Source organism: Malaclemys terrapin, chromosome 5 (genome assembly GCF_027887155.1).
Source record: "Malaclemys terrapin pileata isolate rMalTer1 chromosome 5, rMalTer1.hap1, whole genome shotgun sequence".
Classification (NCBI taxonomy): Eukaryota; Metazoa; Chordata; order Testudines; family Emydidae; genus Malaclemys; species Malaclemys terrapin.
This window is the reverse complement of record NC_071509.1, coordinates 43,592,025-43,609,619: the sequence shown is the minus strand read 5'-3', so window position 1 is coordinate 43,609,619 and position 17,595 is coordinate 43,592,025. Positions and strand designations below refer to the sequence as shown.

General features: G+C 41.3%; 1 protein-coding gene across 8 annotated transcripts in view; it reads right to left on the bottom strand.

Moving 5' to 3' along the window:
• TBC1D1 (TBC1 domain family member 1) overlaps positions 1-17,595 on the bottom strand; it is a 201,327-nt gene that overhangs the window by 34,811 nt on the left and 148,921 nt on the right. For all 8 annotated transcript variants that reach the window (XM_054029703.1, XM_054029701.1, XM_054029705.1 and 5 more), the window contains 2 exons: positions 12,395-12,580; positions 4,040-4,201 (listed from right to left, as the gene is read on the bottom strand). In XM_054029703.1, the coding sequence (XP_053885678.1) occupies positions 4,040-4,201; positions 12,395-12,580 (348 nt within the window). The remainder of the gene's footprint in view (positions 1-4,039; positions 4,202-12,394; positions 12,581-17,595) is intronic.

The window sequence follows — 17,595 nt, the reverse complement described above, 5'->3', positions numbered from 1 at the left end:
AAAATCACAAAGTTCAGCCACCAGGTTAGCTGTGACATTATCAGGGATACTGTTCCTGATAGCTTGTAGTCCATCTTTGTGTGGAATATTGGTGTAGAGGGCTTCTACGTCCATAGTGGCCAGGATGGTGTTTTCTGGAAGATCACCGATGGATTGTAGTTTCCTCAGGAAGTCAGTGGTGTCTCGAAGATAGCTGGGAGTGCTGGTAGCGTAGGGTCTTAGGACAGAGTCTACATAACCAGACAAGCCTGATGTTAGGGTGCCAATGCCTGAGATGATGGGGCGTCCAGGATATCCAGGTTTATGGATCTTGGGTAGCAAATAGAATACCCCTGGTCGGGGTTCTAGGCATGTGTCTGTACGGATTTGTTCCTGTGCTTTGTCAGGGAGTTTTTTTAGCAGATGGTGTAGTTTCTTTAGGTAATCTTCAGTGGGATCAGAGGATAATGGCCTGTAGAATGTGGTGTTAGAGAGCTGTCTAGCAGCCTCCTGGTCATATTCCAATTTATTCATGATGACGACAGCACCTCCTTTGTCAGCCTTTTTGATTATGATGTCAGGGTTGTTTCTGAGGCTGTAGATGGCGTTGTGTTCAGCATGGCTGAGGTTATGTGGCAAGTGATGTTGCTTTTCCACAATTTCAATTACTATCTAAACTGCTACATGCCACAAGCAGCCACAACAGTAGCTCCCTTAACCCACCCAGCAATATTGTTAATCTTTCCAGCTATACTCTTAGCCCAGCAGAAGAGTCTGTCCTATCTCGGGGCCTCTCCTTTTGTCCCTCCAGACCCATGAATATGATACAGTTCTGCGGTGACCTAGAATCCTACTTTCGACGTCTCCGACTCAAAGAATATTTCCAACATACCTCTGAACAGCATACTAACCCACAGAATCCTCCCTACCAGCACTACAAAAAAAAGGATTCTGCATGGACTCCTCCGGACGGTCGAAACAACAGACTGGATTTCTACATAGATTGCTTCCGTCGACGTGCAAAGGCTGAAATTGTGGAAAAGCAACATCACTTGCCACATAACCTCAGCCATGCTGAACACAACGCCATCTACAGCCTCAGAAACAACCCTGACATCATAATCAAAAAGGCTGACAAAGGAGGTGCTGTCGTCATCATGAATAAATTGGAATATGACCAGGAGGCTGCTAGACAGCTCTCTAACACCACATTCTACAGGCCATTATCCTCTGATCCCACTGAAGATTACCTAAAGAAACTACACCATCTGCTAAAAAAACTCCCTGACAAAGCACAGGAACAAATCCGTACAGACACATGCCTAGAACCCCGACCAGGGGTATTCTATTTGCTACCCAAGATCCATAAACCTGGATATCCTGGACGCCCCATCATCTCAGGCATTGGCACCCTAACATCAGGCTTGTCTGGTTATGTAGACTCTGTCCTAAGACCCTACGCTACCAGCACTCCCAGCTATCTTCGAGACACCACTGACTTCCTGAGGAAACTACAATCCATCGGTGATCTTCCAGAAAAAACCATCCTGGCCACTATGGACGTAGAAGCCCTCTACACCAATATTCCACACAAAGATGGACTACAAGCTATCAGGAACAGTATCCCTGATAATGTCACAGCTAACCTGGTGGCTGAACTTTGTGATTTTGTCCTCACCCACAACTATTTCACATTTGGGGACAATATATACCTTCAAGTCAGCGGCACTGCTATGGGTACCCGCATGGCCCCACAATATGCCAACATTTTTATGGCTGACTTAGAACAACACTTCCTTAGCTCTCGTCCCCTAACGCCCCTACTCTACTTGCGCTACATTGATGACATCTTCATCATCTGGACCCATGGAAAAGAAGCCCTTGAGGAATTTCACCATGATTTCAATAATTTCCATCCCACCATCAACCTCAGCCTAGATCAATCCACACAAGCGGTCCATTTCCTGGACACTACTGTGCTAATAAGCGATGGTCACATCAATACCACCCTATACCGGAAACCTACTGACCGCTACACTTACCTACATGCCTCCAGCTTCCATCCAGGACACACCACACGATCCATTGTCTACAGCCAAGCTCTAAGATATAACCGCATTTGCTCCAATCCCTCGGATAGAGACAAGCACCTACAAGATCTCTATCAAGCATTCTTAAAACTACAATACCCACCTGCTGAAGTGAAAAAACAGATTGACAGAGCCAGACGAGTACCCAGAAGTCACCTCTTACAAGACAGGCCCAACAAAGAAAATAACAGAACACCACTAGCTGTCACCTTCAGCCCCCAACTAAAGCCTCTCCAGCGCATCATCAGAGATCTACAACCTATCCTGAAAGATGATCCTTTACTCTCACAGATCTTGGGAGACAGACCTGTCCTCGCTTACAGACAACCCCCCAACCTAAAGCAAATACTCACCAGCAACCACACATCACTGAACAAAACCACTAACCCAGGAACCTATCCTTGTAACAAACCCCGATGCCAACTCTGTCCACATATCTATTCAAGTGACATCATCATAGGACCTAATCACATCAGCCATACCATCAGGGGCTCGTTCACCTGCACATCTACCAATGTGATCTATGCCATCATGTGCCAGCAATGCCCCTCTGCCATGTACATTGGCCAAACCGGACAGTCTCTACGCAAAAGAATTAATGGACACAAATCTGACATCAGGAATCAAAATACTCAAAAACCAGTGGGAGAACACTTTAACCTGTCTGGTCATTCAGTGACAGACCTGCGGGTGGCTATATTACAACAGAAAAACTTCAAAAACAGACTCCAAAGAGAGACTGCAGAGCTAGAATTGATATGCAAACTAGACACAATTAACTCCGGTTTGAATAAGGACTGGGAATGGCTGAGCCATTACAAACGTTGACTATCTCCCCTTGTAAGTACTCTCACACTTCTTATCACACTGTCTGTACTCGGCTAGCTTGATTATCACTTCAAAAGTTTTTTTTTTTTTTTTTTTCTCTTAATTAATTGGCCTCTCAGAGTTAGTAAGACAACTCCCACCTGTTTATGCTCTCTGTATGTGTGTATATATATCTCCTCATTATATGTTCCATTCTATATGCATCCGAAGAAGTGGGCTGTAGTCCACGAAAGCTTATGCTCTAATAAATTTGTTAGTCTCTAAGGTGCCACAGGTAATTGACAGTAGACTTTGGCCAACAGTATAAATCTATTGCTACTGTATACACCATTATAGATCAATTAAATCCCCTTCAGGGTAAATAGTTGATAAATTATTCCCATATCAATTATAGCTGTGCACACTGCAACATCCACATAAACAAGGTATTTAGTCCAGCATTTCCACAATTGAAGATATTTTGTATTTAGATTCTATTATTGACTAAGACTCATACTGGTTGAAGCAAGCAGATAAATATATTTAGTATAACAGTAAAAAGTTACTAGAAAAAACTCATTTTGAATTAGGATTTGTTGTATAATATATGTTTGTTAAATTCTGCCTTTTTTTTTTTTTTTTTTTTTTTGGCCATTCAGCTCATGTTTTCCTCCCCGTTTTTTTCTTTTTTGGTGGAGTTTCTTTCTAAAATCAATTTAAAGGACATTTTGTTCACGGTCAGGAATTAAGTTAGAAACTTGAAGCCTCACACTGGTATTTTGGAATTATAAATCAACTGGTCTGGTGTCACTTGCCTATCTAACAGTGGATAGATAGACAGGCTCAACAATTTTGCTGTCCAAATCTCTTTTCCCTTTAGGATGAAGTTTATTACAAGTGAATGTCACATACTTTATACTCAGCTCCATGGTTGCAACCATGGTTTAAAATCAATGGGGGCGGCACATGTGTAGCTAAGGGTCAGTGGACCTCAAATGTATCAATTTGAACAGTGACAATTGTTTATTTAGACCACTGTGAACACCCCCATTTAATAAGGTGATAAGAGAGAACTGATATTGGTAGAGAAAAGCAATTAGAGTGACTTCTAACATTAAGTTGTACATGAATTCCACCATTTCAAAAATATAGGCTATGCTTACCTCGCCCAACAGCAGAATGTATTGTTTCCATGTCAATTTTTGTCTTTGACCTTCCTGGTGTACTCAGCATTTTTTCCCAAACCAAAGTTACATCTTTCAAGCACGGAGTGATTTCTTCATAATCAAGTTTCAGACGCCTGTTCAGCAAATTGTTTTCAGAAGCTAAGAAATGATATTAACAGTGTACCAGTTAAGACTGTACAATACTATCAAACAGATTCACTTACACAGGGCCTTATCATGCAAACATCCACGCTGATGCCTGTCTACATAACTGAAGATGTAGAACTTTTGACAAGCACTGTAAGAACTTCAGGATGCTTTTTTGTTTTAAACTGTTCTAGTTGTGCCGTTCTGTTGGAAGCCATTCTGTTAAGATACATTCTGCATGGCAGCTCAGATGAAGAGCCTCACAACTAGTAAAATCTTTAAAACTGAAAAAGACATTGAAGATGGTTAATGAAATAGGCACGATATCAAAATTGTCTAACTTTTTCCTCTTCACAAAAAGGATTTAGTGTAAACAAGACCAAAACTGAATATAAGATATAAAAGTAATGTAGTCTGCCCCTTGGTAAGCTACTCTCCCTTTCGATTCAGAATTATCGAGGAGTACTGCTATTTATTAGGAGTACAACATAGTTACAACAGAGTACATGCCATAATAAAAGTCTGTGGCAAGTCTACCGAGAATTTTAGGGATAGCATTTTTTAACAGGATTTTGAAGGGATCAGGGAGTCAGTTGATTTTGTTGGAGGATGTTGGTGATATGGTCAGAGTCTTTGCACATGTGGGAAAGTGAGCAGAAGCACTATTTTGAGCATGTGGAGGCTTGGGGAGACCCTAGAAATGAGAGAGAGACAAGAGGAGATAAAGGGTATGTCTACACTATAGACACCCGCTCTGGCTTGTGGGGCTCGGGCTAACTGTGGTGTCAGCAGGATCCTAGTGCCTGGGCTGTAGCCCGAGCCTGAATGTTTACATTGCAATTAAACAGTCCGTTAGCCTGAGTCAGCTGGCACAGGCCAGCTGCAGACTTTTGATTGCTGTGCAGGCATTCCCAAAGAGGAATGAGGATTTAAAGTTTTTAAAAAATTAACTCATATTAAATCCCAAGCAGCTCTCCTGTGTTGAAACCATGTTTAAAAAGTAGTGTCATAAAGTTTCCATCTCTCTAATGATGTTTGTGTGATATATGCAGAATACCTTGTTGCTGTGACGATGCATTACTGTAATGCATTACAGTGTACCGACATTCTGAGGACATATTACCATACATCATAAGACTACTGTCACTTTGATGATTTAATACCATAATACTTCATCAAAACAACACTCCTATTTATTACTGTGTTGAGACAATCTAAGTTAAAAAGGACAAAGTAATTTTTTAATAGTTTAACTCTCAATTGTTAAAGCTGTTTATACAAATTTAAGTCTTGTTTTCCTTGCTGGTTTTTCCTCTCTCCCATTTGCTGTAGTCAGTATATTGAGAACAATACTTAAAAAAGAAATTAATTTACAGAATCTCTGATCATGCCAAAATACTTTGTGTAACAGCACTATTGACTGTGTCATTACAGCTCTGGGTATAGTTTGTTATATAACTACTGCCACTGAAGTTTTTAAAGCACTGATTTTTGTGGGTCATATGAAGCAAGTGCTATTTTTCAATTTGTCAGAAAAGAATGGTAAATTGGATATAGTTAGAAAATTTTCACCTTTAAATTATATAACAATTCAGGCCCTGATCCTGCCAGCTTTTATGCACGTGAACAACTCAGTGGAATTACTTGAGTGAGTTAAATTATGAGTTTTTGCAGGATCAGGGCTGTTTAGTTTCCCAATGAATCAATTTGTAGGCCTTTTATGACATTTCATTAATCTGAATAACCTAAATCCTTGAAATGTATTTAAAAATTTGTTTTGTTTATAAATCCATTTTGAGGTAACAGGTTTCCTAGAAAGTAAGTTAAAGGCATCAGTAGAGACTTTAATCACGGCAGTGTTTTCCAGGGCAAGCGAGCCCATCTTATAACTTACTTTACTGGGGCTCAGGCAAGCAAAAGTAACCAGTGAATCCAGCTGTTTTGTTTCACATCCCACACTAGTATGATATACTCTTCTAGAATGCTATCTGGCCTTAGAAGCATAGATTGCAGCACTGAATACTGAATTCAGACTGTGTAGGGAAGATTACGCAAACTAAACAGTTACACTCATATGGCACAAGACTGAATTCCCACTTCTGTTTCAACTATGTGGTTTTTCCTCCTCCCAAGTTAACTACGTAGGAATTTACAAAATTAAAAACAAAAATGCTTCACCCTTACTGGATATCATTATAATGACCACCATTTTCTAGCTGGATAAACTGAGTCACAGGGACATCACAGATTAGATTTACAAAGGCATGTGCCTAAAGATGCAGACAGGTACCTTACAAAAACACCTAATCGGGTTAGGCGCTTAACTCCCATTGAGTTAGGTGCCTAACCTGCTTATGTACATCTGTAAACCTCACTGGGTACCTGACTGCATCTTTAGGGGCTTAAATACACCTCTACCTCAATATAACGCGACCCGATATAACACGAATTTGGATATAAAGCGGTAAAGCAGTGCTCCGGGGGGGGGGGGGGGGGCTGCGCACTCCGGTGGATCAAAGCAAGTTCAATATAACGTGGTTTCACCTATAACACGGTAAGATTTTTTGGCTCCCAAGGACAGCGTTATATCGAGGTAGAGGTGTATTTAAGCCACTAAAGATGCAGTCATGTCTTTAGGGAGATAGCTCCAAGTGACCTGCCCAAACCTTTGATGATGTCAAATATGAAATTGCTTAACATTAATCTTCAAGATAACTGACTGCAATTATGAGAAGAACTAACATGAAAATTAGTGGTATAGTTTACTATATGCTTCTAATCTCTGTCTGTTACCCTAAATTTTCTGATAAAGAACCTCTATGTTTTCATACTCAAAAGTCCTTAAGATTGATTTGTTTTAGGATTTGAAATGATGCATTCTAACTAGAAATTATTATTTAAAATGCTTGTAAGAGGTCGCTTTTTTCGTGTTTGTCTGTTTCCAAATCACAGTTGCCAACTTTCACGTGGTAAATAAGCACCCTGTCTTTCACAATAAGCCAAAAATCAAGCTAATCTCATTTCAAAACAAGGCCAAAACAAGCCAATCCCTAAGAACCCCAACATTCTATGTGACTAGATCCCCCCAGCATGCAGTCTGGGACTGTGGTAGGCCCTCTGTGCACCCCTGACTCTCTCTCTCCCCCTTGTTCCTGCTTGCCGGGAGCAACAAGCAACAAGCCAAAAACTAGCCAACAAGCAACTCACAAGTCAAGTAAGCCAAAAACAAGCCTGATTTCTGCATTTTTTTTTTTTTTTTTTTTGCGGGTTTGGCATGTCTGTTCCACATATCCATCCTGCTATGCCAAAGGTATGGTTAAAAAACCCAAACATAAATTTTATCCAGAATTTTCTTTTAATATACCAGAGATTTGATTCCGAAGAAAGGAATGTGCGGGGAGGAGGAGTAGGAGGGCCATTTGGCCTGGGTCTCAAGCTCAAAGGGGGCCTCAAATTTAGACATTTGTTAATTCTTTGGCATTTGATAAGTTTCACAACTTGTTTTTATATGCATCCCTATCGGACCAGAAAAGCATTTGTTAAATAAAAAAATATTCAAATTATGTCTCACTCTTTTTTTGATGCCTTACTTTGTTTTCGTGTGTTGTCTTTTTTTTTTTTTTTTTAAACTTTGGCTAGGGTCCTCAAAAGCTGGAAGTGGCCTGGGCCCCTCTGGACCTCAGAGAGGGCCTGCCCAGGGTCATATAAAGTTGGCCCAGGAATGGAATTACAACCACAAAACAAAGGACACATCTACATGGGGACTTTTGGTGAGAAGCCATGAGAGGAGTTAGTGAAACTAGGATACAAAAAGAAACCCTAAAGATTAAAAGAAAGCAATGCACCTTTATTTTTGTAATGGTTGGCTGCAAATTAAAAAAAAAGTCTAACTCCTTAACTTCTCTTCTTCTCTTTCCTCCTCTTCACACTGCCATCATGGCTGTTTACCTTCAGTACCGCTGAAAGCAAGGCTTCAAAGAATCTAACCTCCTGTGACCTCACTCTTCAATTTCTGCAGTCTAGAGATGTCCCTTCTTCAAATGATGAGACTTTTGCAGTGAACGTGAGCAGTGCTAGTGACACAGGAGGTTTGTGCAGAGAATAACATACAAATAATGTGATTTATTCTCCCGTAGGTCTGCACATCTACCTACCAAAGGGAGGGAGCTCCAGACTGAAGGGAAAAAAATTGTCTGTTGCTATGTTAGCCAGGACTACTCCTTTCAGATCAGTGTTTAGACTCACCGTACTGTTATGGTCAACAAATATGCAATATGTAATTAGAGATGAGCCAAACTACTATAGCAAAATTAGAATAGGGTATTATACATGTTGATCTTTCTGTAGGACAAGAATTAGGCACTCTCGGGCTAAACGAATTCAGACATATTGTGCTTACACGTCTATTGAAGTGTGATTTATCTACACGTTCTTGTTAGGACATGTCATAAGTTACACCCTGATGTTCCAACATCTTTTTTACTACAAATTGCTCTATGCTTAAACATTGAATTAAAAGAATTACAGCACCAATGGGCATTATAGTTATGTGTCAGCTTAGAAAGAAACTCTATATCTCTAAATAAATGCAAGTCCATTCAACAGAGGAGCCAACTTGTTCACATCTTCTTCAAGTCAAAAAGAATATCATATAAAAAAACAACAACAACCAGGAGGCCCCTGGTTTTCCTACCTGAAGATAATTTTAAAATAAGCACCGCAGTGGCAGCTTGCATTAGAGCTGATGGGCAAACTCGCTGTTAGTCACTTTTTGTTTATCTTTTGCAATTAACAGTATTATCGGGTACTTGAACATTTGGAAGCATAATTTTACCTTGTTGTTCAACATACAGAATGCTCATGAAAGTCAATGGTAGTGGTATGCAAAGACTGAGGGTAGGATATACCCTTAGTAAGTGAGAACACCTGGACAGCAACAGTAAATATTTAAATGTGCAATAATGTATCAGGAGCTAAAGATGGTAAGTAATGAATATTATACTGCACATTTAATGTTAGCACTTTTACTGCTTAATTTATAGTAGTCAAAATGAACGCATTCTGTGCTTATTGAAACATTATTGCATATTAAAATATTTACTGTTCGTTCCCAAAGATGAAAACCCCAGAATATGTGGCTGCCAAGCCTGCTAAAGCATGTTCTCATCTGCTTTTCAAAACATGTGTCACGGGCTGGTTCCTTTATATAAGAGCAACTCAGAACACTTCTTGAAATGTATCTGCCTGCAAGGAAGAAGAAAAAGCAATTCCAAGATGCATGTGCTCCTGTTTCTTTGAAATTCATAGCACACACCCAAGACTTGTTTCTTTCATTTATTGACAAGTTTCAGACATACCTATTTTTAGTGTATTTGTGGTTGTTTAGTAATTAGTGTCTATTTTCTCTGGACAGAGAGGTGATCAACATCTGACTAAGCTTATTTTCGTACTTTTCATAGATATAAGTGTCACACAGTGATTTAACATGTTACCCGTGGGTTTCATGTGGGTTTCACTTTGAAAGTGGAAGACGCAAGAAATAAATCATCAGAGTATTTAAAAAAAAAAGAGGAAAAATATACTTTTTAATGTTAAGTCCCCTAAGAACAGAAAAAACCTTAGGTTCCCACATGTTCAGAAATTCCCACAGCAACTGCATAATACAGCTACCAGCTAAAGTTCCAACTGGAAGTTTTAGTAATCTCTGCCTGAGTTGAGCTTCCACATTACACAAAATCTTTCAGGACTGGCACGGACCTCTGCCTAAACCAACCTTCCCTGGGTTGGGCTAATCTTTCAAGACTAAACTCCCAGGCTAGGCTAGGTCTTTCAAGACTGGTGCAAATCTTTTGTGTTGGGCAGGCCTTTGCCTGAGCCAGGCTTCCAAGCTAACTTCAGTTACAGGCTGACTTCAGAAATTGGAGCAGGAGTTTGCCTAAGCCAAGCTCCCAGGCTAGACTTGACACTTTCACAGTTGGGACAAGCTTTGTAGTTCCTTAACCCCACTCCCATTAAACTCCAATCCATCAGCAATCACTCAGTCAATGACCACTCCACCACAGCTATCTAGGACAACGGATAACATTGTTAAAAGTGACTTAGGTACGTAAGTTAAGTCCCATTTTCAGAAGTGACTTGGGCTGATTTTTCAAGGGCACAAATTGCACTTAGGTGCCTAACTCCCACTGAAAGTCAATGGGAGTTAGGTGCTAAATATACCTTTGAAAAATCTGCCCCCAAGTCAAGACTGAAAATGGGACTTAGGCACTTTTGAAAATTTTACCCTAGGTCTCAATATTTTGACTTTGTAGTGAGACACCAAATTAAGTCAACCTGATTTTAATGTCAACAACCTGATCCTTAAAACAAGAAGGGCTAATAATGGAATGATGTAGATTCTTTCTAAAAAAGGTAAGGCAAGTACAGAAACACAAGTAGATGCTTAAGGAAATACAACACAGTGCACATCATATAGCTCAATCATCCATTCAGATTTCAAGGTACCACAGAAACCTGGACCCAGGTTTCACTGTCTCCCAAGAGCTTTAGCTCAGCTTTGAGAGAGGATTCCATTCAGGACTACTGCAGCTCCTACAACCCTAGGCCTCTTTCTATACATTTGTCCGCCTTGATAGACAACCCTTCCTCTCCACACATCTTACTCAGAGATTTATCTGAGGGTGGGGGGAAGGAGGGGTGTCCACCCTCACACACAATCTTGGTGCCAGGTGCTCCCTCCCTCAGAAGTCTTCAGAGGATTATCATGGCCACTCTCACCATTAGTGTCTTTGACAGGGCTAAGAGGTCCTCCTCCTTCAAATCCCAAATGGTCTTTGGACTCCCTCTCATCTCACCTCAAATCAGAGAGGCATGGCCAAGCCAACAAACAAAGTTTAATCTTGGGCTTTCTGTAAAATGGAGGACATGTAGAATAGGGAAAGAAATGAATAGGAAGGCCAGAAACCTCATCTATTTAAGTAACCATTAAAGACATTTTCAAAATACTTTAATAGTGGTACCTCAGTCTATTTAAATTAAAGAAAATACACATTAAAAAGGGAGTCATAAGTGCTGGAGATGTGAGGGAATAGTGACCTTTCTGCATATATGGTGGGAATTCCCTAAGTTAACAGTGTTCTAGAGGATAAACAACAAATAAAAATTTCAAAATAACTAAAGTTAGGTTACCCACAGAACCAATAATGATTCTTTTAGGTTACAGTCCAAAGGAGGTTACTGACTCAGGGAAGGACCCACTGATAACACAATTACACTGCTAGCAGACAGATATAACATATCTCACTTTTGGAAAAGGACAGGCCCCCCCAACATTAGCATCATGGAGAAAAGTATAGGGAACCCTTTTAATGGAAAAATGACAGACCCCTTTGCATCAGGATCAAGTAGATGTTGCAGTCTTTTGGAATTTGTACAAGAGGTTGACTATACACAAATAGGTCTATGAAAAAGGTAACAAAACCAGGTTATGCATAAGATTTGTTAATATTTGTATGGAAATTTCATGTACATTAAAAATGACAAAATAAAAAGATTAAAAACAATTAAGCAGAAGGGAGAAACTCTACTAGGATGAAAAGCACTTAAGTATTACTACTCTATCTTCATTTCTAATACCTTATAACTGTTTTCTGATCTTCCTACACAAAACGCACAGTTAACATTATATTACACAGTTCCTATTATGTTACTAAGTGTCTACATAATGTGCGCATAATTGTCAGCACCATGCTGATCAGTATTTCACCCATAGATTAAAGTACAAGGCCAACTCCTTGAGGACTCTGTTTAACTCCCTGAACGGCTAATGGGATTTAGTGAATGACCAATATTTAAACAATCACCTGTGCATCAGAATATACTAAAGAGGCAGTTCAGAAGGACAGCACTGAGCTTCTTATCAGCACTTCCAGGCACCAGTCTAAAAATATCCAATGAAATGCCAACAATAAAGTGGCAATTAAGATAAAGTAAATAAGCCATAGGTAAAAGATTAAGAGTAAATGAAGGAAAGAAGGAAACACCATACATAAATAAAGAGGATTGGGAGAGCCAGTGCTAGATTGACTTATCTATATTGCTTCTAAAACATTTTGTTAAGACCTGATCCCATTCACTGCGAAAGCTTCAATACAAACCAAGAACACAATTTGTTCTCCATAGGATCTAATCAAAATTTTTACTAACCTTGCAACTTTTGATTTTCTTTTTCCATTCTGAGGAGCAGTATCTGTTGAAGAATGGCTTTCTGCCACAGTTCTCGAAGCTCCCGAGTTGTCCGTTTCCTGTCTTCTTTCACTGGCCCAAAGGGGCCATCTTCACAAACTGGTTCTAACGGGGACCTGGGTGGAAGATCTCCCAATTCAGAGTAATCTTTAAGAGACAGAAATGAGCATTACCCATTTAGGTTTCATAGTCAAATAAAAGGGCACTTTTTCAAAGGCCTGCTGCCACTTGTGCACATGTAAAAAATGTACTATGTATGCATCTAAACTTTGCAAGCGCAAACACTTGTGTGCACTTTAACCCATGCATAAGCAGTCTCAATAGTCTAAACACCTATCCAAGTGCAAGTGGAACCAATGGATTTTGCAGATGCAAGTGTTAATATTTGTGTGTGCAGGTGCTTAACTATTGGAAGTACTGGTGTAGATATTAGAATTTCTGAACTGCACACAGAGCTATATTTGCTCTCGCATATGTACAGAATTTTGGACACTTGTGTCAAGAGAATGCCTTTTGTAAATCTCTCTTATGTTACCAGGATAGGGCTACATTATTTAAACAATGCATTTGTATTGGAAACCTAAAACTGGAAATTTCATGCTTAATTGGACATGCACTTGCATTGTGCCCATATCTATACCTTCTATCTATTCAGGCTCTCTTTCCTTAACATCAGATCAATTAAAAAGAAATCCTGGCAGGTACATTTTCACTTTCTTCATGACAAAAATTACTGTCTTAGGTTTGACTGAGATCTGTCATTAAAGCTCTGGCTTCTTTCCACTCCTTGAAGTTACTGTCTCTTGCAGGGGAAGGTGGGGAGAGGCAAAGGGGTGAGAAATCCATGTCTTTAGGCCAGGTTGTTATCAAATGTGAATTTAAAGTCTCCACACTCTTAACCCATCTTTATTCTTTCTTCAGGTGTCTCTCTCTCATCCAGTTTGAATACCATCCAATCTAAACATGTTTAATCCAGGTGCTGATATTGGCCATTTGTAGGGTTACCATTCGTCCGGATTTACCCAGACATGTCCTCCTTTTTGTGCTAAAAATAGCGTCCGGGGGGAATTTGTAAAGCACTCACAATGTCCGGGATTTCCCCCCTCCCCCGGAGCGGCTGGGAGGGCTGCAGGAAAGTCCCGGGCTGGACTCCGGAGCAGCTGGAGAGGAGCTCCGCCCTGCATTCTGAGCAAGTGTCTCAGCACAAAGTGCAGCCCTCCCCTTTTGCAACTGAGAGCGGTTACTGCCATGCAGCGTAGCAAAACGGGAGCGAGAGCACTTTGTGCTGATACAAGGGCAGCTCTCCCCTGCAACCCGGTCCGGGCCAGGGACCGGGTTTTGTTGTGCAGGGCCAGGGACCGGGTTTTGTTGTGCTGGGGAGCTTAGCCACGTGTCCGGCTCGCACAGAGCCCAACACCCTGTTCTGAGCAGCAGGGTAAGGGGGGCAGGAGAAGGGGCAGGGAGGTTCTGGAGGGGGCAGTCAAGAAACGGGAGGGGGCTTTTTGGGGGGAGTGGAGAAAGTTTTGGGCAGTCAGGGTACAGGTAGGGGGTAGGGTCCTGGTGGGCAGTTGGGGGGGGGGTCTTAGGAGGGGGCAGTTAGGGGACAAGGAACAGGGAGTCTTAGGTAGGGGGTGGGGTTCTGGAGGGAAGTTAGGAGCAGGGGTCCCAGGAGGGGGCAGTCAGGGGACAAGGAGCGGGGGGGTAGGGGGCTGGGAGTTCTGGGGGGGAGCTGTCAGGGGGCAGGAGTGCGGAGAGGGATCGGAGCAGTCAGGGGACAGGGAGCAGAGGGGTTTAGATGGGTTGGGAGTTCTGGGGGGGAGCTGTCAGGGGGCAGGAGTGGGGAGAGGGATCGGAGCAGTCGGGACAGGGAGCAGAGGGGTTTAGATGGGTTGGGAGTTCTGGGGGGGGCTGTCAGGGGGTGGGGAGTGGTTGGATGGGGCGTGGGAGTCCCAGGGGTCTGTCTGGGGGTGGGGGTGTGGATAAAGGTTGGGGCAGTCAGGGGACAAGAGGCAGGGAGGCTTAGATAGTCCTGGGGGGCAGTTAGGGGCAGGGGTCCCAGGAGGGGGTAGTCAGGGGACAAGGAACGGGGGGAGGGTTGGGAGGTCAGGGGGGGCGGGAAGTGGGAGGGGCAGGGGCGGGGCTTCTCCCGTCCTCTTTTTTGCTCGCTGAAATATGGTAACCCTAGCCATTTGTATCAATGGGAGTTTTCAGACACTGACTTCAGAGGAAGCAAAACTGGAGAAATATGGGCCTGATTTCCACCTTATGAAATTTCAATTCCAGCATTTTATTACTGACAATATCTTTCTGTTCCCAGTATTTCCTGTCTGTTGGAAATAGCGCTGAATACCATTCTGCAGTGGTTAAGAACTATTTTATCTCATAGTCTGAATATTGTACTTATACCATATAATCCTGTTTCTTCAGTGAGCTCTATGTGAGCAGACCACAGGCAGCCCCAGTGACTCTGTGTAGGTGCAGGGTTCTAGCTACACACAGCTCATCTTTCTGATCCATTAGAAATTCTAATCGATACACCACAAATTTTCATGAGATCAGATGCACTAATTAATAGGCCAGACAGTTCAGGATGCTAGCTGTTTGTTTATTATTATTTGACATATTTTACATTTGTGCAAATAAAATATGGGACTCCATCCAGGCAAAATTATAAACAGCCCAGTATCAATTCCATAGACACCACGGATACAAAACACACTTCTCCCTCCCTCCCCTTTTAAAAATAGGCTTGGTAACATAAAAACATAAGAATGGCCCTACTGGATCAGACCGAAAGGTCCATCTAGCCCAGTATCATGTCTTCCGACAGTGGCCAATGCCAGGTGCCCCAGAGGGAATGAACAAAACAGGTAATCATCAAGTGATCCATCCCCTATCACCCATTCCCAGCTTCTGGCAAACAGAGGCTAGGGACACCATTCCTGTCCATCCTGGCTAATGGCCATTGATGGACCTATCCTCCATGAATTTATCTAGTTCTTTTTTGAATCTTGTTCTAGCCTTGGCCTTCACAACATCCTCTGGCAAGGAGTTCCACAGGCTGACCGTACATTGTACATTTTCATCTTTCCTTCTCTTCCTCCCAGCTAATACTCCAGACTGAAATAAATTAATTTACCAAAGAACAGACATAGTACAAGCAGTAGATGGACCAGATTCTCTAATACCTCCCTGCCGGTGTCTCTCAACTCTGACCTAGAGGAATTTAACTTATAGGGTTGAAACTATAGTTCAGGCACATGCAGTCAGTCCTTGACCATTTGGCTGAGACCTCCAAGAAGGGAACTAAGGCAGAGATTTTTGGTGATGTGCAGAATTCTCCCTTAGAAACCTGACAATAACATAGGCCTCATAGAAGAATTATGTTTTCATGAGGGACCTGTTGGTGGAGTGAAGACATAGACCAGGTCAAGGAGAGGGATTCGAGCATAATCATTAGCTTTATCCTCAAATCTAGTTGTATGCTGCTCAAGTTAGTACTACCTGGAGGTGAAATGGGAAGCCCAAAGGTATACCACTTTCACAGCACCTTTATCTGGATACCTCAGGGCTGTTCTCTAATTTATACTGGCTTGTATCACCCTACGGCAGCACTTATGCCAGCAAAGGAGTGCTGTAGCACCTCTCCTACCCAACACACTCCTTACCCCAGAGGGAGTGGAGTTGGCAGAGAAATGGCTTTGCCAGGCAAAATTTCACCAGCTGCCAGTTTAGGGCAGCTTTCAGCTCTTTTGCACCACTGGAGTGACTCATAGGATCTGTAAGAGAGGCCAGAGACTGGCCCATTATTTCTCAAAACTATAAAGACATTAAAACCACATACTTATCCAATGGCCCGCTAACTAAAGCTTTATAAACAGGACACTTCAATTAATTACAGAAGCATATGCTAGCAACTGAAAGCTAGTATGTCTCAGAAATTTTAAAATAATCAAAATTAGTATATAAAAAAATAGCTAAACTAGGCTTGACATAGAAAACACACAAACCTTAACTGTATAAACACAGCACCAATACAGTTCATGATACAGTGGGATTAATACCAGTTCCCAATGTAAATATTCAGTAATGTAGTCACGAACCCCTACAACTAATGCAAACAGAACAACATTCAAGAAGTGTTTGTTCTAGCTTCTAGCTTTTCTGTCACGTCATAACCTTTACCTTTCACCAAATTTTTCACTTATGATTGTGTACTTAAGTACCTTTTGCAGTAAGTCAAGCATGCAGATAGCCCACTTAAAAAATTAATTACAGCAGAACTCTTAAATTAGTCACAGAAAAAAAATTCATGAGACTATAAGAGAAATTATTCTTTATTTTTACCGAAACATTGAACAATATTGTTCCTTACCAAAATAAGTACTTAAGCTTTTATTTTTTATTTTTTTTGGGTAATTCCTGCGACAACATGAGTAATTAATTTAGTCTGTTAACTCTATATATACAGATTTAATTTCACCCATCCACTGATGTGTAGCCATTTTATATCGCTACACTGATGGACTCATTAGCCTTAGATGCATACAGTATCTAGAGGGAAAATAACTCATTTCCCCACCCAAGTTTCATGTCTCCCATGCATAGTTGTGGTTGAAAATATACATGTCTTTATCCCAAGTTCCAACTATAAGGCCATGGGACTTCTCCCTTCAGCCAAACAGAATGGCTGCACACCCTATCCCAAGGGAAGAGCCAGGTCAGTTTGAGGTTGCCTGGTTCCAGAACAGAGGTTGTCAAACACAAGGCAAAACTGATTGGACACACGCAAACCAGCCTTTCTAACTCTTCCATAATGTTAGAAGTAAATACACCCAGAGAATGTGATCAGAATTCCAATCTTCCTATTTTTCATCTGTACATCCTCCCCTCTCAGTGAAAATATGAGCATATTGATCTTCTTCAGTTTTAGGGAAAACCTATGACGGAGCATCTTTTAGTTCACTGCACGTGTTATTTAAACAATTTTAGCTCTTGTGAATTCTCCAATAAAAAACTTCATCATACCAACATGCATCAGTGTGGGATATTAACTAGTCAACATGACAGTTTTTGCTTCCAGTTCAGCCAATAATTTTAAACTGCAGGAAGGGAGAAAATTTTGTGTCATTTTTGCCTAAACTGATCCTGGTTATCTTCAG